Here is a 23,852-nt window from a genome sequence, read left to right as displayed (position 1 = left end):
TTTTATTTTCTTAAAAAGTTACTCCGATTATCAAAATAGTAATTAATTTAATGGTTGACAACTCATCGATTAATCGTTGCAGTTCTACATGCAAGGGGCGTCTACAGTGAACAATAAACGATTTTAAGGTTAAAGCAATTAATCGATTAGTTGATTGGCAGAAAATTGCCACTATTTTGATAATTGATTAATTGTTTAAGTAATTTTCTTTCTAGCAAAATTGCCCCAAAAGTTCTGGTTCCAGCCTCTCCTTTGTGACGATTTGCTGCTTTTCTTTGTATTACATTATAATAAATCGTATATTTTGGGGTTTTGGAGTGTTGGTCAAATAAAAAAAAATGCAATTTGAAGACGGCACGCTGGACTTTGAGAAATTATATTATAAATTTAAATATTTTATGATATCTAAGACCAAATAACTCCATGTTACCCAAAGTCCAAGATGACGTCCTCAAATGTCTTGTTCTGTCCAAAGATATTCAGTTTACTGTCATAGAGGAGGAAAGAAAATATTCACATTTAAGAAGCTGGAATCAGAGAATTTAGACTATTTTTTTTAAATCACGCAAACCGATTAATCAATTATCAAAATAGTTTGCAATTAATTTAATAGATGACAACTAATTGTTGCAGCTCTAGACACTATGTGACTGTTTTTCTGAAGTCTATACTGCCAACCGGACCAACACTAGAGTACAGTACCATTTCATTTTATTTATGTATGCATTATGTCATAGAAAACTTTGTGATATATGATTTACATCAGCCCACTGTGAAGCAAACCCCAAAGCTTCATACAGTGTAGTTATTAATACGGCCTCTAAGTGGGTTACAGCCCAAACTGGAGTGGTTCTGAAGCTCTCCTGCCATTCCTCTGATCCCTCTGTTCTTCATTTAATCATGCCTGCCGGTTGCCCAAAACCCAAAAGTAAGCCCCAGACCAACAGAGCTGCGTCCCAGGAGAGGATGGAGGCGCAGACTGTGAGGCGTGAACATGCCGTGCATAAAGCTAGAGAAATAAAGTGAGCAACAGGAGAGAAAGGGTAGACCATGCAAAACCGCTTCACCCTCCATCCATCTGTCAGTCAGCCAGCGTTGCCCACTGATTCTGTTGTCACCCTGGCATCCTGGCTCTGCCTATTAGCCTGCTAGTTAGACTGGCATTTAGACTGGCGGGACACACGCGAGCAGCAGCCAAACGGGTCTCCTGCTTGGCTAGCACCGAGCTGATGTAGAACAGTAGACGAACCCGCAGGAGCACACGGCAACATGCAGCAGCTGCCTCCTCCGATCACGTCAGTCTGGCCTAATTTGATTCCATCTCGACAGGATTCAATTACATTTTATTAATTTTGGCACAGTGCGACTCCATAGAGTTTGATTCAATCTCTCGCAATGCAATTTAACTAGATGCAATCAGATTCACTTGAATTGAATGAATTTTTAAATATAATCTCTTCTTCCCTCTGTATAAATCCTCTCTCTGCTCGCTCTATCCTTCCCAATTCTCCCTCTCTGGGATTCAGAATATAGAATATAATGACGCCAAACTCTTCCTACATGCCGACTGCTTAGTGTATCTACATTTTCTTGGCTTCTGGTTGATGAGAGACTCCCCGAGGAGAACATTAGTCACTTCCACTGTAATAATGGGTAATTTGAGTGAAAATAGACCGAGGTTGGCAGAGGGCAGCTGCTGTTTTTTTTCTCCATCCATCGCAAATAATGCCAAATGATCACCGACTGGAGCTTTTTTTGTTGGGAACGTCATCTCTCTTCTCAGTGCCTCTGCTGCTGCCAAAGTTACTTAAAAGCCCGAAATGTGTCATTAAAAGACAATACATCTTCAAATAAGTGTGAATATGTGTGCAGCGCAGTTCTCTTTAATCCCTGATACTAATCCTGTTAACTGAGCTGTGAGCTGATGCTGCACAGCTTGTATACACAGCTTGTATGCAAGCTACCCTCGAGCAAGGCAGCTCATTTCTTTCAAGGTACTGAGGCTGACCTCTAAACCGCCAAAAAGAGGTAGTTACGTCCACAGACGGATTATGACACAATTAGCCACTGGGCACAAGCATGTAAAAGAGTAGTCGTTGTAGTTGTTTGTGTCTCTATGGTTGTTTTGAGTCTCTGTGGTTGTTTTGAGTCTCTTTGTGGTTGTTTTGAGTCTCTTTGTAGTTGTTTTGAGTCCCTCTGTGGTTGTTTTAGTCTCTTTGTGGTAGTTTTGAGTCGCTATGTGGTTGTTTTGAGTCTCTTTGTGGTTGTTTTGAGTCCCTCTGTGGTTGTTTTGAGTCTCTTTGTAGTTGTTTTGAGTCCTTCTGTGGTTGTTTTGAGTCCCTCTGTGGTTGTTTTGAGTCTCTTTGTAGTTGTTATGAGTCCCTCTGTGGTTGTTTTAGTTTCTTTGTGGTTGTTTTGAGTCCCTTTGCGGTTGTTTTGAGTCTCTTTGTAATTGTTTTGAGTCCCTCTGTGGTTGTTTTGAGTCTCTTCGTCGTTGTTTTGAGTGTCTTTGTGGTCATTTTGTGTGTCTTTGTGGTCATTTAGCATCTCTTTCTGTTCATTTAGTGTCTCTTTGTGGTCACTTTGAGTCTCTTTGTGGTCGCTTGTTGTCATTTCTAGTCTATTTGTGGTTGTTTTGCATCTCTTTGTAGTCATTTTGAGTCTCTTTGTGGTCATTTTGAGTCTCTGTTGTAATTTGTGTCTCTTGTGGTCCTTTAAAGTCTATTTGTGGTTTTTTTTCAATCTCTTTGTGGTCGTTTCCAGTCTCTTTGTGGTTATTTTCAGTCTCTTCATGGTCGTCTTTAGTCTCTTCGTGGTGATTTCCAGTCTCTTTGTAGTCCTTTTGGGTCTCTTTGTGGTCATTTTGCATTTCTTTGTAGTCGTTTGATTGATTTTCCAACAAAAAATATGTTAACAGTCACTTCAAACAGAAGCTCTGGTCCCAATAATAATTCAGTAATCCATCTATGGTTATGCATACATGATTAGCTTATTTAAGAGGAATATACATGAATTTCCTTGAACTGCTGAAACCAGGCATTTGGGCACAGTTTTAGTCACACAGCCTGCTCTTCAATAATTAAATAGTTCTACAGTCTTTGGAAATAGAGTGGAACATATGCAGGTAGGAGTTAGAAAAATATGGTGATGTCGTAGCTCTGTTCACTTCCCTGACAACAACCCTGCAGCCCAGGTGCTTGGCAGTGCTTTTCTCATATATCCAGGTGTTGAGAATACAACAGCTCTCCTCCTGTCTTATATGCCGTGTACAAATTCAATGCTGAGGCCTGAGCTCGGTGGATGGAGCGCTAAAGGGCACACATGAGAAATCAAAAAGCTTGCAGGCAAATAAATAGCATATCCATAACACTGAGATTGCCCTTTGTACAATCCAGAGGCCTGCTGACTCTAGTCGTTCCTTAAATTGATTTCTCATACGCGGCTGCCTCGAGGGGGCGATTCCATTTTCATATATACACTGGCTGTCTATGCGTAGGCTCTGCGTCCTAGTCTATTAATCAAATAATGCAATCAATTTCACCTTGCAGGACCGAGACACGGGCCATTTCTTTGTGAACAGCTTTGCATGTCTTTAATAGGAGTTTGTGACTGGTGTTGCATGGTGTTGAGAGTCTTGTGCAGCATTGTGCCGGTGACAAGTTATCGGCGTGGCGAGAGATGTATAGGAACTTTTAGGGTGCAGATTTTGAAAAAAGACTAGTGTGAGTTTCTGCACTTCCCTTATAAATATTCACGCGGTGATTCAATCTGAGTACAGTGTGCATGTTTGGGTAAGTGTGTGCGATGTGAGCATGTACATAAACTAGCAGTACAGGATGTAAGCAAACCTCAAACGCATGCTTAAGCCCGGGCTTAGGGTGCAATGAGAGACACTCAAGCGCGGGAGCATAAATCTTTTAAACCCTGAGCCACTGACATTTCCCCCCAGAGATACGGCGAAATATCTTAATTACGCCACTTAACATCACATCGGCGAGTCCCGGGTGAGCCCAAGCAAGCATATAATTCATTGTACGGAGCATCAGTAAAAGCCAAATACATAAACCTTCAAGGATGCATACTAAACGCAGGGTAGACGGCGAGCTGGGACTTCAAAAGCAAATGTTTTTCCCCCTTTGGGAGCCAGAGGGGGTAGAGCACGGGATATCTGTAGAGTTAGTGTGGCAGTGCCGCCTCGATCGCTCCTGTCAGGGACTCAAGCTGTCGCCATGAATTGGTGAAAGCCAGTTTCTGGTTCTAGTCCTCTTGCTGATGGTTTAGTGTCTGCTTCAAGGCCCAACGGTGATGAGCGACGCCGAGGACTGAACACCCTACCCTTCATCTCAGCGCTACCCTTCGCATTACAGCAGCTTCTCCGTCTAATAGGTCAATTTGTGTGGACTTTGCTATCATGAAAAGCATGATATGAATGTAAATTGGTTGGTAGGGTGATGTAACACTGCTGCAACAAAGGGAAAGCAACAAAGCAACGAATATTCCAGTTAAAGCTCACGAACAGACTCTTTGTTTTACCTCGGTGGGATTAAATGTAATAATAAATGAAAAGTCGCTGATGCTCTGAATGTATCATCCTCCGTTTCTCGTAGTCGAAACATGAAGTCCTTTTAACAAATTGAGGGTAAACAACTCAGTGGCCTAGGGGCGTCTTATTCTATACGCTTTAAATCTTTATAATGATGGTCTGCTGCTGTTTTCATGCCACAAACTGCCAAAACAATCACGCATTAAACCACGTGGACTCCCATTTAATGCAGTTTGATCTCAGGAATCTGTCAATGTAGGCTACTGGTTTATAGTTTAAATCTCACAGTGGGGTCCGGGGCACTCTGTCAAAGGGTCTGCGAAATGATTTGCTATAAATTATAGCTAGACCTAGACAGACATACCCAAAATAAATCAAGAATAGCTCCACAACTAGCAGGTCTATATGCATGATCTTGGTCTCTATGGATAGGCAAGACTTCAGATAATTCATCCCCAGTGTCAGTAACATTGTGACTGTTACTATGCCTGAGTAAATTGTGGTGAACCAAATTAAAAAAAATATATTTTTATCCTCTCCTAAGATGTTTTCTAGATCAGACAGTGGATAACACCATTATAGCAATGATGCCATGCACAGAGATGCCACTGAATTCATTCAGCAACTCCTTGATTACAACTGAGCCAAAGCAGATTCTACAAAGGTTTTAGTCAGGATAGGACCAGGAGGACTCTCCATTTGGCCACCCAAAGTTTGCTAAATGGGTTTTCTACCTCTTAAAAGGGAATCTGGCTATAAAATACTACTGATATCCACTACAGGAGGCTATGAGCACACAATGAAGCCTTTGGCCATGACATTTACCCTGTGCATCATCACATTCTACCATTGTGCACAGTATAAAATCGTAAAAAAAAGGTATAATTTTGACTCCAAATGGAGTAGTTTTATTATAATAATGAAATATGGTCAAGTAGATAATAACAAATAAGATCAATAACAATGTAAATAAGATAACAAAAAATAGTATCAAACAGTGTCAAAAATATTATAAAGTAAAAATATTATTTCTGGTGCGTTAATTTTGTACCAAACATTGTTTGGAGTGTTGTTTTAGTCGCGTCAAGGCCTCGTCTTTTAGAAACAATTTGGAAAAGACCACCAAAGCATTTTATGAAGTCTTTAAAGGCCGTGTTTTAACACACAGCTCAGACAAACCCGGTACCGGGTCCATCGGGTAAAAGAGGTTAAAGTGCATATCTACAGATGGAGACTATTTGCGCCAATAAAACAAGCATATTGTGTCCATCAGTCCCACCCACGTTAGCTTTGGGCCACTAGAAACTCTGATATGATTGTGACACACAGCAATAAGTTCTTTATTTGTAAGCTGAAGCATCTCCTGAAAGTCAGCTTTAGACTGGTAAAGTTAAATATCTGAAATTATCAGGACTATATCAGTCTTGTTACTGTTCATTTTCCAAAAGTTTTAAGATCTGTTACTTCACATATAGGATATAAATGCTGTCAAGTTGAGTCCAAATGCAATTTGAATAAAATCGCCCTCTGTTTAGAAGGTATATAAGTGGTATTGACATTCAATAACAGACAAAATATCCCTACTGTGGGACTAATAGAGGATTATCTCATCTGATCTGATCTTAACATGATTCAAATTGAAATGTGTTTCAGTTTCTCACTACACAGACTACTACACAAATAGTTTCAATTGCATCTAAAGGTACAAATGGTAGGAAGCATATCGGTGTTACGATTTAAAGCGGCAGTGGGTAGAAATGGAGCAAATATGATTAAAATAAAGTTATTTTTATAATGCTCCTACAGCAGCTGCAAGATTTCACAAACCGGAGGAAAACAACCAATCAGAGCCGAGCTGGAGTCAGCCTTCTCTGAGCAGCTGTCAGTCACTCACCGATCAAACGGTCAAACTAGGCAGCGCTGATCAAATAGGAATCAATATTCTGTTACTGTTCTCAGAATCATCTTGTAGTGTACTGTTTAGCTGTAAAATGGGAAAGTTTGTGACCCGGCAGCCATGTTGAGATCAAGTTGAGGAAATACCGAGCACCGCCCACCAGCCGGAGCACAGCCAATAGGAACGCTCTCTCTCTCTGAAATGACCTGTGATTGGCCAAAGTCTCCCGTCACGGGCTAGATGTTCTAAAGCCTGAAAACAGAGCCGTGCGGAGGAGCAGAAGTCTCTCTCTGAACACTTGAATTACAATATGCTGAAAGGTTATTGTGGAATATACTGCCTATTAGGGTTTAAGAAAATATCGAAAAAAAAAACAAAAATCATATACAGTATTATGATTTGTGATACTGTATCGATTTCTAATTAACAGTTTACATGCAAAGATGAACTCGGTTTATATCATTTGCGAAGAGATGCTCCCTCTCAAAGTAGTGCTATATGATGTTGGATTTTACAAGGACTGTGAAAAATCGCAATATATTGCCTTGTTTACAGTATCGCAATATATCTCGATATATTGAACCTGTATCGTGATACGTATCGTATATCGCCAGATTCTTGCCAACACACAGCAACTACTGCCACTTTAAGAGGGGTCAATTTTTCTCCCCAAAAATCTTGAGAACCCCTGGTTTAAATCATATGCAAGTGTTAAAATCATACAGGGACCTGCTATTAATATTCATATGCACAGCTCCTCAAACGTTGTAGCATACTGAAGTATAGTAAAAAATGCTTGAGGACCCTTTGAAACCTCCTTCGAGACCCCCTTCCCTCCCTGACCCCCACTTTGACACCCACTACCATGAAGGACTTGAGCTGCAACATGCTCTAACGACCAGTGGCTTCTGGCTCCACTCTTGGCACCACTTTGCAGCGCTCTACCCCCACCTGCCGTTGTGCGCCAGGAACCCAGTGTGGCCACACTGCAAAAAATTTCCCTCTTTTCTTTTCTTTTTTTTCACTCTTCTGTTTTTCTTTTAACAAGTGGAAAAATCTCCCCAAAGATAAGATAGATAGAAAGATAACCCGTTTTATGCGCCTCGATGCAAATTAACTTGTTGCAACAGAAACCTTAAATGTGCATCATCATCTCATCATGCAAGCACATCTAATGCATTACTGGTAAATCTGAAGATACAGGAGTTGGGTCTTTTTTTTCGCAGTGCACGCCCGCGGTGGCACGGCGACGCGCCTCACTGACCAGGACGCACTTAAAAACACACACACACACACACACACACACACACACACACAAACACACACAAGTACCCCCCCCCCCCCACACCAAAAAAAGGCCTTTCAATCAGTGCTTTTTTAGCAGCAGCAGCACTCACTCTAGGCTACATCTTTATATCCCCTTTATGTGTGCACACCACACACACAGGCGCGTGCACAGAGACAATCACCCCCTCCCATCCATCCTCCGGATCAGGTGCGCCACACACATGAAACCCATTAAAGCGCCACTGGAACGCGTATCTCCAAACTTTCCGACACACTGTGCGACCGCAGTGTTTGTCACGCACAGCGATACGCACAAGACGCAGAGGAAGCAGAATACAGTACACACAGAGAGAGACACACAGAGTGGACTTGGAGAGAGTGGGAGAGAAAGAAAGGCGGTGGTCCAAAACAGATCTCCAAATAAGACACCAAAAACAGCAACCCTAAAGGATGCGTAAAAACGACATGGCAGATGATGGAGAGCAGTTTTTAGTCCAGAGTCTCAGCAGCTCTCCCACCCTAAAATAAAGCACCCCATCATAATCCCCCTTTTCAGTAAGAAAGCATTGTGGCCCCTGCAAGACGTGCTTCAACTACAAAACAACGTCCAGTTAAACAATCCAGCCCTCTCTCTCTCTCTCTCTCTCTCTCTCTCTCCCCCTCTCTCTCTGCCTGCTGCAGATCATCCATGGCAACTTGTCCACAAAGTCACCCAAGCTCGAGGCTTCAGTGTCAGTCTTACCTTGCGTGCCGCAGACGAGCACCCCGAGGAGATGGACGAGTTGGAGCATCATTTTGAGTGGCTGGTTTGTGCAGGACGCTGCTGTTAAAGAACGACGAGGAGGCGACACACTCGCTCCGTTCATCCGCCGTCTGGAGCTCCGCTGGCTGACTGATCTGCCTCTCAGCTCCTTCTCTTCGCTTCCTTCCTATACGCGCGCTCCCGCTCCGCCGCGCGTTCACGGCGCTGAGGACCCCCCCCCCCCCCTTCCAGCATCACTTCTTCTCTGCTGGAAGCTGTGGATGAGAAGCAGAGGGAGACATGAAGACGTGTTGATGTGTTTTTTCGTTTTGCTTTATTAGATTATTCAAAAAAACATGTTGTAAAGTTGAAAAGAAAAATATCTCCAGGAATGTTGTTTGCATGTTAGCAGGGGTGGAGCTAGGAATACTGGCGGCCATCTTTAATATTTGTGGGCCCCCCTTATAATCCACCACCTGTAGTCCATAGATGTATTTAAAGAACTGGATACAGCATTGGAGGCGGGGCCCCGGTCATTCCTATGAGAGTTGCTCAGTGGCGCCTAAATGGCTCGAATTCCATCTGGAAAAGTACCCGGATTTTGGCGGATCTTGGGGCAACTGGGACATGCGCAGTAGCGTCCGCTCGGTCACATGACTCGGTCACGGGGTCCCAACGTCACGCCGTCGTCACGGCTTGCGCTCCGGCCTGGATCTTACTCACATGAACGGAGGAAGGGAAATAACTCTGGATTCAGCTATTAGTGCGTTTTACAACTTTAAAAACTTATTTTTTTAAAATAAGGGCTATTAGAGTGTTCGTACTGGGAAGTTGATTCACCTCAAGAAAAATGTATCCGCTGAGTTACAGACGTCTCTTTCCCAATGTAAGTCTATGGGAAAAAGTATTTTTGGGCCCAACGGCATCATGTGACTGACACGGAAGTTGCTGTACCGCCGTTTAGCCACTACAAAAGTCCGGATCGTCGACCGGCGCTCTTCCTGGGAGCTTGCTGTAGTCCCGTTCTCATTCCCAGGGCGTCATACGGCGCCTTCAAATGGGGTTCGTGTTTACCGCGTTCACGAGATGAGTCCATATGGACGGTCGAGGCAGATTACCGCCCGTCCAGAGCCCGGTTCTGATCGCAGTTTCTACCTGCTTAAGGGGAGTTTTTCCTGGCCACACTGATTACCATAATCATTGCCTATGTGGCTTCTAGACGCAGACAGTAACCATAATATTGCCGTTGCTTAGCAGAGGTGCTCTCACGACTTAACCACTTCACCACTTGACCGCCAAGCATATCGTGTACACGTTGTAACCACAAGTTCATCTGGTTCATTTGAAGGCACCAAAATACAGAGGCTTTGTCACAGCATTCAATATGGCCGCACAAGGCACCCTTTGTGAAATGCACCGGGCGTCCCATTTACTATAATTTAGGACTGTCAAAGTTAACACGATAATAACACGTTAACGCAAATTCATTTTAACACCACTGATTTCTTTAATGCATTAATTTGTTTTTTTTTAGGCGGACTCAGTTTTAAAGCTAGAGTGAAGATACTGGTATCATATGAATTCTAGAAAACCTAATGAATCCATCAGTACCAACCATGTCATACTAGCTTGTTGCATAAATAATGCTCCAAACATACAGTAAATTTTGGCAAAGGAAAGCTGGCATGGCCATTTTCAAAGGGGTCCCTTGACCTGTGACATCAAGATATATGAATGAAAATGGGTTCTCAAGGTACCCACAAGCCTCCTCTTTATAGACAATGCCCACTTGATGATAATCAGCTGAATTCTGAACTAATGTTTCAACAAAATGCACCCGATATAGCTAAAGAGCCACCTAATTCAACTCAAACCTTGCTTATCTTGTCCCCCATTGTCTTCCTTCTACTCCAGCTACAAAATTGTGACTAACAGTTAAACTGGTATCACTGGGCTCACTGGGCCATGCTCTCTCTCCTCTCTGCTGCCGGTGCCTTCACACTCACTAGTCTGTGGGGATTTACTGGCAACGGCACCAAAAGAATCATTTGTTATTACATTGGGCTGCATCAGCCTCAAGGGACTTCCTGTCAGCTTTTCAGACCCACCTTTACGGTTTTTCCTCTATTCATTTGACCATCTTGCTCCACCACTATTTCTCCAAATGACACCAAACAGAGATGGCCAAAGTAAAGTTAGAATGGACTGAACCAAAAGTAAGTTATTTAAAAATAAGTATATTGTTGCCCCATTTGTCAAACTCACAGTGCTCCCGATGGCCAATCCGACTATGCCTACCCAGCACCAAACAGAAGACAGACAAAGTCAGCTGGTCATTATTTAGAAATTAGTGGAGAATTTAGTCGCTAAAGAGCCACATGTTTCCCTCAGGAGCTGGTGGAGACCAACATAGAGCTTAAAAGGAGAGTAATTACTAGATTTACATCATGGGAACAGAAACACGACTCCTAATAAATGCTAAAGTTGTTGAATGTCTTCTGGATGTATAAATGGCAACTGTTTGTCAGCAGGTTCCCCATATAAACTCTATACGGTCATAAAATGTCAGTGTTGTGTTTACAGCGTGTTTTGCCACCCCTAAGAGGCCATAAAATCAGGAGCTGCAGGTTTAACCACCAAAGCATATTGCCAGAATCTCTTCATGTTTTGTCCAAGTCAAAGTGGTGTCTTACAAATCATTTGTAGCTCATACAGTGTAATTCTTAAAATGCCGTCCCAAGCTACATCATCTTAAAATGTGCCATCTAAGGAGAATTTTTAACCCGAGAAGAAGTGTAAATGTTATTCTATACACAATGACGGAATAATACAAATTTTGGAGCTACAACATTTAATGACGTTCGCGATCCGAGGAGTTTGCATGTTCTCCCCGTGTTAGCGTTAGGGTTTACGCCGGGTGCTCCTGTTTCCTCCCACTGTCCGAAGACATGCAGGTTAATTGTTGACTCTAAATTGCCCGTAGGTGTGAATGTGAGCGTGAATAGTTGTCTCTTTTTGTGATAGTCTGGAGACCTGTCCAGGGTTTAACCCGACTTCGTCCAATGTCAGCTGGGATCGGCTCCAGCCCCCGCAACCCGAAGTGGGATAAGCAGTTACAGATAATGGATGGATCTATCAGAGAATACTGATTCCATCTAAAATAATTTATCAACCCAACATAACAGGAACACATTCCACCAGTCCTAACATAAGGCGTAGTTGGATTAGTGAAGGCAGTGATTATCACCTCACGTGGAGTCATAATAAAAGATCTCAGCCTTGCAAGCATCTCTGTTGGGAACAAAGGAAGTGACAAAACACTGATCCACCTAGCCAAGGAAACATAAATTAGCCTGGATATTGAATTCTAAGCGGTCCTCAGCTGGGAGTATTATGGTGTGAATGCTGAAAACTGGGGGAGTGGCTATATTAAGTTGGTGGAAATGGGAAACCCGACTCAAACACCTCTTTTTGAGCCAGAAAAACCCAGCTCCGAATGGTGTCAAATCATTCATTGATGTCTGAAACGGACTTCAATCCACAGGGCTCTCTCCGGGTTTCATTTCAGGGACAACAAACTTATTTCTTGGCCCACGACTTGACCCATATTGCTGTGCTCCTAACGGACACATGTCAAAAGGGCGCCATGGCTGTAAATTCCCAGTAGTTGCCTGACAGACTGATGCAATGAAGGTAACAGTGGAAGATAAGGAAAAGTCACAACCCGCCTAACAGCCATCTAGAGGTGAGTTGTTGGCTCCAAGGATTTCGTTTCGGTGCAATTTGTGTAAAACTGTCTAAGTGGAAACTGGGAGGGGGGTTGAAAAAAATGGAGAGCAACGATAATTTCTCAGTGATGGTCTGGTCTGGAAAGCAGATTTATGTTTTCATCTTTTTATATTTTCTGCCAAACAATAGACCACAGAACATGAATGGAGGTGGCTTCATCTCTAATTGGTGCAATTAGTCCACCAATAATTGTCACTTTTGAATTCAGAATATGGGCTGCATTAAGAGCCATTCAAATTCTTCCATTTACTCCCTCGCTGAAAGGTGTGATCATTATAAAAGAAAATTAATTGCAGTTTTCTTTTCAGAACCAAGTACAAGTGCGCATTCCACACTAGACTGTATATGAAGAAGTGGAGGTAGTCACGGTGATGTCACCCATTGGTTTGCGGACTGTGAGTTTGAAGCCTCGAGTTTGGCAATTTGGCTGTCCCCATCTTGGTTCTTTGCAACCAGATGCAACACGCAAACGTTTGAATTCTAAGGTGACCAAAATGTTATAATTAACTTTCATGAACTGAAAACACACTAGTTCTAAAACAAAACACGGATAACTCCCAGACCCGGAAAATGCCATGGTAGCGGCCTGTTCAATCACAAGGTAGCCCCGCCCTAAAGCATCCCTGCTTTATGGTCTATCTGACTTTAAATGGGATCAAAATGTACTAAATGAACATCATACTGTATTGAGAAGACTTGAAACTAGTGATTGAGACCATAAACTCATGTTTACAATGTTTACTGAGGTCATAAATCAAGTGAGAAGTAGGCTCATTTTCTCATAGACTTCTATTACAATCAGACTTCTTTTGCAACCAGAGGATCGGCCCCCTGCTGGCTGTTAGAAAGAATGCAGGTTAAGGCGCTTCCACATTGGCTTCACTTTTCAGACCCGGAGGTTTGGCCTCTGGTTCCACAATCAGTTCTTCAGTGACGAATGGCTTTTCAACGGCATGAGGCGAAATGTATTGTTTTTAAATTGTTTTAACACAGCGAGTCATTGAAATAGCAAAGTTCGAGTTCTTTTCTGTCCAGTAATGTAAAATGTGTACAAGGATGGTGGAGGAGCAAAAAACAGACCTTGTAATGCAGAGTAATCCAAACGCTGTGTGAAATACCCTTTGGCATTTATAAAACAAGATTGTTTAAAGAGAAAAGAAAGTTACTTGCCAGAAGAAGGCCCTGAGCGCAATGGTGGGGGCTTGGACTGTTGGTTCATCTTCTATCCAGGTTTATGTATGTCCTCCCTTTGGTGCGTTAGTATCTACAGTCCAAAGGCAGACAGCACTCAGATTTGAATTCGATTGAAAAATGAACAGCTGGCATGTGTCATGTAAAACCACCCACTTATTTGCAACATTCATGCCATCAAAGTGATGGTCAAATGACATTAATGCCCAACTATCAAGACAGAGCATGGTGCTTGTCACGCTTTCAGAATTCACGAGCGTAAGGTGTACATATATCAGCAAAAACTATCATTTGCATCTTTATATTGCTTAAAAAGGCACTTTCACTTGCTTTCAGTGAGTAATAACATAATAAATGCTGTCATGGCATGTCCAACTGTATTAAAAGGCTCAGTCCATTTCACATCTCACTGGTGTGGACCCGCCACTTCACTGTTGCACGCTATTGCATAATGCAGCTTCTTTTGTGCTGGGGAGAAAAAGAGTAAGTGTTTTGCGCCAAGTGGAAGAACTTGTGGCCTGTCTTAAACTCAGGCTGTCAGCGATCGCTCCGTCATCGCTGCTGTCACCCGAGCGAGCCTGTTGCCTTAGCAACCATGTTAAATGGCTGTATTGAAGACGAGTGGGCCTTTGCACTGGAGTCGCACGCACACACAGATAATTCATTGTTTAGGTCTTTGTGAAGCTTAAACAAGTTAACATACCATCAATTTGTGATGAAGACATCACCTCAAGTTTGAGACACAGTGTTGACGGAGCACTTACACTTCAAAGCCTTTATGTTTGACCTGCAATTATAACGCCTACATCAGAACGTGTAGCATAAATGCAATGTTTTGATGTGGACATCCATAGCACTTCCTAGATTTTTATTGCGTGGGGGGCAAATAGCTTTCACTACATTAGCTCAGAACAAATGTGCACTGCCCTGCTTACTCACAACACTGTAGTATCTCTTACCGTGACCTCTGTGAATACCACAACCAGTACCCTTAAATTATAGGTTCCATTAATATCTTCCACAGCTCTAGCACAGTGGTGGAAGTAAGCACATTTACTCAAGCACAGTACTTGTACTTGTGTGAGTACAAGTATGAGGAATTACACTTTAACTCTAATATTTCCAGTATTTAGTGTTTGTATTTCTACTTCACTACATTTATCTGACAGGCTTTTAGTTAGTTGTTAAAGATGAAAATGGCTGTATCTTGACAAGCTGGGACATTAAAATGCTGCTTACATGTTTACGCATCAGTAAAATTATTTAATAATTAAATAATAATATTACACTGAATATTTTGCTGCATTTCAGATACTCTTTCTTTTGATATTTTAAGCACATTTTGCTGATAAAGGCCGTTACACACTGGTGGCGTTTGAATTTGATGATTCAAATATTTTATTTTTATTTTTAATTTTATGTTTTGTCATGAGTACTTTCACACAGAACGTGAATATTATTGGTTGATTTTTCTGAGCTTTCGCACCGCGAATAAAGGCATCAACCAATCACGTTGTCCGTAATGGGTTGAGCAGTGCCTATATTTACTATACTCCGCAGTCCGATTCCAAGATGGCAAACTTAATCACTCCTTTCAACTTTAACAAAGGCAGCGCAGACCAGGTCAACTCCTTCAGTTCTTCCCTTTCACAATAAAAGCCCCATGACATATAATATTTGCAAGCGAGTATTTTGCATTTTAGCGCTGTTTAATCGTGACGCCCCACCGGTGTGTAAAGGCCTTAATACTTCTGTATTTTTTTCTTAAGTACGATTTCAAATGGAGAACTTTTACTTTCATTTTTACATTTTTGTATTTCTGAGTACTTCTTCCAGTAATGAATAAAGGCAGTATTTACAACAAAGGAGTTTACTTACATTTGCTGAGATCTTGAAGATAATTTGATAACTGCAAATACAATTGTGTCACAGTTTTAGGAACATATGGTTAACGTTATGAATTTAGAAATTCAGGCTATGACTAAGAAATCACACTGAATATCTGTTTAATCTAGTTCCTTTGTATCAAACTATATTCTGTTGGGAGACTTTAAAAATACATATGAAGACAAATGTGACAGGTCTTTCCCCAAAATGAGTGTGTTCTTCTCTTGCTATCGCAAAATACAAATGTCATAACATGCTTTTCCTTCTGGGATTTGACACATGTAGAGTATTGACCTGTAATATGGCAGAGAGACGGGTAAATGCACCACCTTTCAAAATATATTAACATTTTTCTCATCTCTACAGATCTCCCTAAAGAAAAGGGCACAATTTTATATATTCCTCTCAAAGTGAGGAGTCAGCGGGTGTACGTCAAAACATCAGCTCCCTCGATAATATGTCACACTATGCATTATAACGTTGCATGGAAGTACGCTTCACACTTTCATGAAACAAACAGAGTTGAGCACATCATTGCCTTAAGTGTTTTTTTCTCTCAAGTGAGATGAAAACATTGTGTATTTGGTGAAATTGAGGCGGTGGAAAACAAGTAAAAAAAAAAAAAAAAAAATGCCTGCCTCAGCAACTTCTCAAACACAAAACACACTTTATATTCAACACAAGAAAAAACAGGATTATTATGATTAATGTGGTGCATGAATGTTTTTAAGCAAATGACAGAGAGCAGAGCTACTGGAACAATGTTGATTCAGAAAAATTACACATGCTTAGAGTTGTGTGTGCAGTAAATGGTCCAAAGTGATGTAGACTTAGATAAATTGAATGTCTGTCAGCCTAGAGGGGACTTCCAGATGGTCTCCCCCTTCAGAGCATGCTCAGACTGTCAACCCCAGTATGTTGTTTTATGAAATATGAACAAACTATCTGAATTTGTACATGGCTGCTGTGTTTACAAGTTGTGTTGCAGCGTTGCCCTTTAACAATTTGTTCTGTGACCTTTTCTGTTATTTCACCTACTTACAATGCAAAATAAAACTGGGCTTTATCTGCTAAACAAATATCCCTCCTTGCGATCAATGCCTTACCTTAAATATTCAAGATCGATGCCTAACCTTAACTATTCAAGATCAATGCCTAACCTTAAATATTCAAGATCAATGCCTGACCTTAACTATTCAAGATCAATGCCTAACCTTAACTATTCAAGATCAATGCCTAACCTTAACTATTCGAGATGAATGCCTAACCTTAACTATTCAAGATCAATACCTCACCTTAACTATTTGAGGTCAATGCCTTCACTTAACTATTCAAGATCAATACCCCACCTTAACTATCTGAGGTCAACGCCTAATCTTAACTATTCAAGATCAATGCCTTACCTTAACTATTCAAGGTCAATGCCTAACCTTAACTATTTAAGATCAAAGCCTAACCTTAACTATTCAAGGTCAATGCCTAACCTTAACTATTCGAGATCCATGTCTAACCTTAACTATTCGAGATCAATGCCTAACCTTAACTATTCGAGATCCATGTCTAACCTTAACTATTCGAGATCAATGCCTAACCTTAACTATTCAAGGTCAATGCCTAATCTTAACTATTTCACAAGAGTTTTTGCGGGCTCCCTTCTAGCCACTACTGTGTTTGTCGCTCTTTATACTTCCTGGTTCACGATTCCATGGATTAAATATGAACTGATCTTGTGAGAGATATACGAAACACAATGCATTACTTTGTGTAGGAGAACAGCCTGACTGGCTATGTTATGTGCAATCCATAGAGGAGTTGGACAGCAGTGACCCAGGTTCACATCCCATGACCTACATGTTACAGTCGGAAACAGGATAAAGTAATGGTTCAATGGCCATGCTGGTTTTACAGTAGCCGACACACAAGAAGCAGGCATCAAATATGCATGATATGAGGCAAAAGAAAAGCTATATTTATGGGATCTCAGGGGATCGACAAAGCAAACAAATCAGCTGACCCTGTAAATATGTAATAGTTACAGTTACCTTTCTTGTATGTTTATAAGAGAGACAGAAAGCACAACAGCAAGAAAGTAAGAGTATGAGGGTGGCTAATGCTTGAAGGCCCACTTGTTTAACACTTTATAGGCTCAAATGGAATGTGTCCTTGGAAAACGACAGAGCGAGTCAGTCCTATGTTTGGCCTTGAGGGGAGAGCAGTCGCTCCGTCCGGGCTGTGATTGAAAAACCCCACGACAGCCTCCTGACTCAGCACACAATGTGGACGGCAAACAGAGGAATCACTGAACCCCTTGGTAATAAAAAATCACCGACAGCGTCTCTCTCTGTCTCTGTGAAACATGCAGTCACACATGCCGTATCTTTTTCTGCAAAGCGCCTGCTGATATCTTGGAGTCGACTCTTGTTTCCTCAACGTTTCCATCCACACATAAATCAATTACAAATCCCTCGACTAATTGTATTTGGACAGTCTGCGAGTGCTGCATGCTACAAACAGATGCCTGTGGGAAGTGCCGGTGGTGGCTTTCTCTCTCGCTATGCGACTATTGCACATTTGTTTGAAGCAAAGTGCTTTTTGGTTAGAGTTAGAATAGTTCTCTTTCGAATCATGTTCAACTCAAAAGAGCAGTTTTATTTTGAAAAGTGTAGAAGACAGATTCCCAGTGGATACATATTTTCCAATCAGTTAGATTTAGATCTCCCAATCTCACTTTTCCAGACTGCAAAATAAAAACATACTTGATGACTTGAAATATTAAAAAAAAAGAAGATCATTTTCAAACTTATTCTCATAATTGTGCCCATTATGACTTTGGGTCTTGCTAACTTTTCCCTCGCCATATCTTGTTATAGATGTTGATTGAATTCAAATTTCTGCTTATTTGTCCAACTTTACTCAAGCTTTTCTTATTTTTGGAGTAAACTTAGTTTTTACTTAGTATATAATATAGCATCATGTCTACCATCCATTATTTAACAAAGCATGTTGGAGTGGTTTGTTGGAGTCTTTTAGACCTCTTTTTGAGCCTCTACGACTCTCTTTGTTACAGCATTAATGCAATGTTTACAGCATTTTTATCATAGTATAAAACATCCATGTCAGTGTCACATTTTGCCTCGCCGAGGTGTGAATAGTACACACGTGTACGAAGGTACGTGTCCACAGCCTCCGTCCTTTCCACGCTTAGATAGATTAGGAAAAACGTCATGGTTGGGCTTCAAATAAGTACGTAAACTAACATACACGTACGGAAACAACGTAAAATCAGTATGAAGTTTCCTGGTTGAAAGTCCTGTGTTTGTTGGACCCATCCACCTCCCCTCCCGCACGCCATAAGCAGTCTTTCTCGCTTTTCATTCTATGTTACTAGCTCTGAGCGCAGCATGTTAACGCAGATGCATTTACATCGCAGTCAGTACAGACTACATGCGTGAAAATGACACGGCAAAAGCAAGAACAGCGTTCTTATTACTCGCTTTTGCCTCACGCATTTTCATGTTATTCACACAAATTTTCGTGGCTGTAATATTACTTGTTAAGATTCAATGTACTCATTTGGTTTAATGCAAAATATTCCAGTTGGCATTACTGATTGCTTCATGTCAGAATAATGGAAAAAAGGTGGTGAGATTCTGTGTGTTCGTGGCAAGTTTGTATGAATGAACAAGAAATCTATCTTATCCAATCACAATGCATTGCTGGAAACAAATGTTGTACATATTTCTATTAGGCTGCTGTAACTGCACAGCAACAAACGTCATTGTCTTTTTTTTTCACTGCAAAGACAGTGATGCAATTACAGGACTTTTGGCACTAAAACAGTCCAGAACATTGTTGAAAGGATTCATTCTTACATTTAGAGCATCCATTTAATATTAACTTTGTCAAGCAAGGACATTAAGTACTTATCATTCTGTGAAAAGTACAAGACAGGTGTCAAAGGATGAAAATCTCATTCTGAAGGAAAGCCTTTCATTCTTACGTTAGACGGCTCTGTGAGACAGCAAAGGGAGGATGATTTGCAGTCAAAAGCGTCACTTAAACCCATCAAACGTCCATTAGACATCATTTTTAATCTCAGTCCATTGATCCGGAGCGCCACAGATCAACAAGTCTATCACAGCTATTCAATTAAAAGCGTTTCTGGATGATACCTGACAGGTCATGTGGTGAAAATAAATTACAAATATACTTTTTTTCTGCAGGACAAAAGATAAAAGGTAATAGTCACTGTCTGAAGATGAAGAGGATCCTCGTTAGACTGAAATATTGTCTGTTTGTTAATATAAAGCAGCCAGTTTCTACCATGACCTTTTTGTTCTGATGGTGGTCATTCTGATGCACCTGTCTATCAACGCTTTCACAAAAGAGTGCAGAATATTTTATACTCTACTTGCAGGAAAACCACGGAGACACACTGCCAAGGTCTACTCTACGCATATATTTTTTATGTATAGGTATGTGGCACCGCAAACTTTGTTCTGACTGAATCCATGAGTTATTTTTACAGTCTGTCAGTTGCCTTGGTCACACAGGAGCTGTAAAAGTCATTTGTTTACACAGTTTATGAGGTAATATTGTCATTAATTTAACACCACAATAAGGACTTTAAGATGTCTGGATCTTCTCATCAATTATGTAACGCTTTAAAATACAACTATATAAAACTATTTCCTCAGCTTTTTTACTGTTATGACCTCCAGCAACACACATAAAAACAAGAAATATTATTTATGTTTTGATTATTATTCTTTCCCCCACAATCCACACATAGCATATATCAGTTTGATATCCCCCATTGTGGTGTGTTCAAAGACTTGAAAGGATGTATAGGATGTTAATTAAAGCTGAACTATTCAGCAATTCACTCAACATTTTTGGCTGGACTGTAAAGGGCCAGCCCTACAAACGCAAAAGTCTGAGCGACTGACTGAGTGATGAAGTTACACGATTGGTCAGCCGAATGTTGGAGTTTCCTCATTGGCCGCTGCTCTTTTAAAATGAAAAGTACAGTCCGGCTCACGAAACTTGGCTGTCAAACTAGGCGATCTAGTTCTAAAGTGAAACCAGATTCAGCAGTGGCATCGCCTATTTCTCTCTTAACATGTTTTCAGAAGTAGATTTTGGTAGATTATTTGTGAAGGTTCTCAGTCCTCCAGGTCATGGTATCTGAGTAAGGGTTAAATCAGCAGCAACTGGACTTGGTTTAGATTCTTGAAGACGTTTCACTTCTCATCCAAGAAGCTTCTTCAGTTCTGGCGAAGAAGTTGGACTTCATTGAAGGTGTAAATAGGTTACGGTTCGCTACCACATTAGCCATATCAACTTTATAAGGCGATAATATGTCAATGTTGTGCTAACAGCTTGTTCCGCTTCCCCCCATGTGACTAAAAATATCGTTATTACTACTTTAAGGTGAGGAAAGGTTTATGATTTGACAGGACATGCAGATGGGTGGGAAATATGATTGTTCACGCCTATTTGTGCAAAATTAGGTCATCATTAAAGTTTTCCAGGAACTTAAAATTAAAGTGTGAGGTCTGCAAAGATTCAGAAAGATTTATATCAGCCTAAAAAAGATGGCAAACTAAATTCACAATAAAAAAAGTTGGTATTTATTATATACCATACGTCTGAACCCCTATTACTCAACATCTAAAAGACATCTATTATGGGCTCTGTTCCTAATAGGGCATACAGAACATGTTGCTGCTTTTATGAAGCAGCAGCAGCCTTTTTTTAGCTCACGCATGGGGCTGTTCCTGAACATCCTTGCAGCAGGACTGGGTGTGTGGGCAGAGGGGTGGATGTGAGGGGTTAGGTGAGATTGTGGAGGGGAGTCTTGCAGAAAGTAATCCCCCAGCGGCACGCCAAGCGAGCCTCTCTGTGGTCGGAGGCTTTCGCCATCCCGCTCATTAAAGCCCCCCTATCTCTTCTTCTCTCTGCTTCAAATTGCCTCCCCAGCCTCATACTGCGCCGGGGCCAGAGGGTCAACAGATTATCTTCTTAATCCCGTTAATCCGTCCTCACATCAGTCCGGGATGATTCTCACCATAATTGTATTCGCTGCTGCCTCAATTAGAAAGAAGCGGGGGTCCGCTGAAATGGGAGTGGAATGAGACATCATGACGGATCAGCGGCAAGGACGCACATATGTTTGTGTGTGTGCCACGCGTGCGTCGAGGAGGGAACCAAAGTTCAAGGCTTGGTTCATCGCGGTAGGTGAAACGGCGACAGGAGGTGAAATGACGACTGCCTGACCGCTCTGCACTGTCGACACGTCTCAAAAGATTTAAGATATGACTGCTGCCACACACATGCACGTGTGCGCAGACTGTGCGGAGATAATATGTAAATATCATGAGTTCACAGTGCATAAGCATCTGTGAGCTTCTTTCTCCCATTATCCGTGTCAGCGCGATGAGCCAAAGGTTAACCACTCCTAATGGGTGGACATTATGTTAATTGGCCGATCTATTAGCATCCTGTCAGATTAGGCTCAGCCGACACGATTGCGCGGTCATAGGGCGAGAGGCTGAGAACATCCAAGAGCGGTTCTAGCCCCTTGGAGAACTTTTCCCTTCTAATGGCTCCACACTGTGTGGCAAATGTCTTCAAGCTGGGAGTGGTGTTATAGGTAATGGCCAGGAACTAAAGACGTCTAAAGGATGTGGTGCACCACACCGAAGAGGCACTTAAAGGCTTGATTGTACCTGCAGATATCTTTTATTTAGCTTTACCAGAGGAAAGTGCAGTCTGTTGTGTTTCCTATTGGCTTTATTTGATTGTCTGAGTACAAGAAAATGGACACAATTGGACTGAGTTTGGGTAACAGAGTCCCTAAGCTTTAAGGATTGACCCATTCACCCATCCATTAGCAGTCGAAGGAAAGTAGCCCCGATGCCCTTCTCCCTAGTTACTTCCTCCGGCTCTTCCTAGAGGATCCCAAGGCGATCCCAAACCAAATGGGATATATTAACCCTTCAGCCTGTTCTGGTCCGCCTTGGGGTCTCTTCCCAGTTGGACATACTTGGCTTCAATTGTCTTTTTCCAATGCAAATGAGTCCTTTCTAGTTCACCCTGCGAAACACATTTCAGCTGTCTGTAAGGTATCGACCGAACTACTCAGTACCAAGTAGAAACTTTTCAAGTCAAACTATACCTGCATTCGATCCTTTTTGTACCCAGATCTAGAAAAAATGGTTATTTGCATGGTTTTGCTGGCAGCCAATCACAGCAAGCGTTCTTTGATTTAATGCGACCTGTGATTGGCCCACTACTACAGGAGTTACAACCCACACAGTCTGCGGTGTGGTGAAGTCGAGCACAGTGTAATGGAGTTGGCAGATCAGCGTGCTGAGATGCCACCAAAACGTTCGAAAGTATGGCTATTAGGGCTGTAAATCGATTAGAATATTTAATCGTGATTAATCACATGATTGCCCATAGTTAATCGCGATTAAGCGCAAATTAATAAAATTTTGTATCTCTTCAAAATGTAACTTAAAGGGAGATTTGTCAAGTATTTAATACTCTTATCAACATGGGAGTGGGTAAATATGCTGCTTTATGCAAATGTATGTATATATTTATTATTGGAGATCAATTAACAACACAATACAATAACAAATATTGTCCAGAAACCCTCACAGGTACTGAATTTAGCATAAAACAATATGCTCAAATCATAACATGGCAAACTGCAGCCCAACAGGCAACAACAGCGGTCAGTGTGTCAGTGTGCTGACTTGACTATGACTTGCCCCAAACGGCATGTGATCATCATAAAGTGGGCATGTCATATTCATTTACATATCTGGAGGTCAGAGGTCAAGGGACCGTCATTTAGCCTCTTTCGCGACAAGCTAGTATGACACGGTTGGTACCAATAGATTCATTAGGATTTTTAGGTTCTTACAATGGCCTTTATGTTGCTCTAGCTTAAAAACTGAGCCCGTTACAAGTTGTGTTAAAGTGCTGAATGAATTAATTGCGTTAAAACAAATTTGTTTTATTATCGTGTTAACTTTGACAGCCCTATGGCGTCTGATAAAAATAAATGCGGTGGTGGTGGCATTTTACCCAACTGAATGCTTCCATTCATATGATAAGTACTGAATGAAGAACAAATGAAGTACAGTACTTTATCGGTATCAATATCACTTTAAGGGTAATGGTATTATACTTTTTTAAACAATACCTAGCTGGTTGGAAGGTCAACTGACTTGCAAATCGAGTTTCACATGACTCTTCACCACAACATGTTTAGTGAAATGTAGATATTACTGCCAACTAGGATTGCAACTAGCGACTATTTCATTTTCAATTAATAAATTAATCGTTTGGTCTATAAATTGTCAAAAAACGGTGAAAAATATCCATCTCAGTTTCTCAAAGTTCAAGGTGATGTCAAAGGTTCTTTATTTGTCATATGTCGATTCCAGCTACTCATTGGCAATGAAAATCTTTGGTCTTAGGTCCCTTCACAATGCTCATGA

The 23,852-nt window shown here is 41.3% G+C and overlaps 1 protein-coding gene across 1 annotated transcript in view; it reads right to left on the bottom strand.

The window, feature by feature from the left end:
* The window catches only part of LOC119483949 (neural cell adhesion molecule 2-like), a 529,018-nt gene that overhangs the window by 319,737 nt on the left and 185,429 nt on the right, over positions 1-23,852 (bottom strand). Inside the window, 1 exon segment of the mRNA XM_037762474.1 lies at positions 8,470-8,744. Within this exon segment, the coding sequence (XP_037618402.1) occupies positions 8,470-8,593 (124 nt within the window). The 5' untranslated portion in view covers positions 8,594-8,744.

The sequence above is a fragment of the Sebastes umbrosus genome, chromosome 24, assembly GCF_015220745.1.
Source record: "Sebastes umbrosus isolate fSebUmb1 chromosome 24, fSebUmb1.pri, whole genome shotgun sequence".
NCBI classification, from domain to species: Eukaryota; Metazoa; Chordata; class Actinopteri; order Perciformes; family Sebastidae; genus Sebastes; species Sebastes umbrosus.
This window is presented reverse-complemented; position numbering and strand designations above follow the sequence as displayed.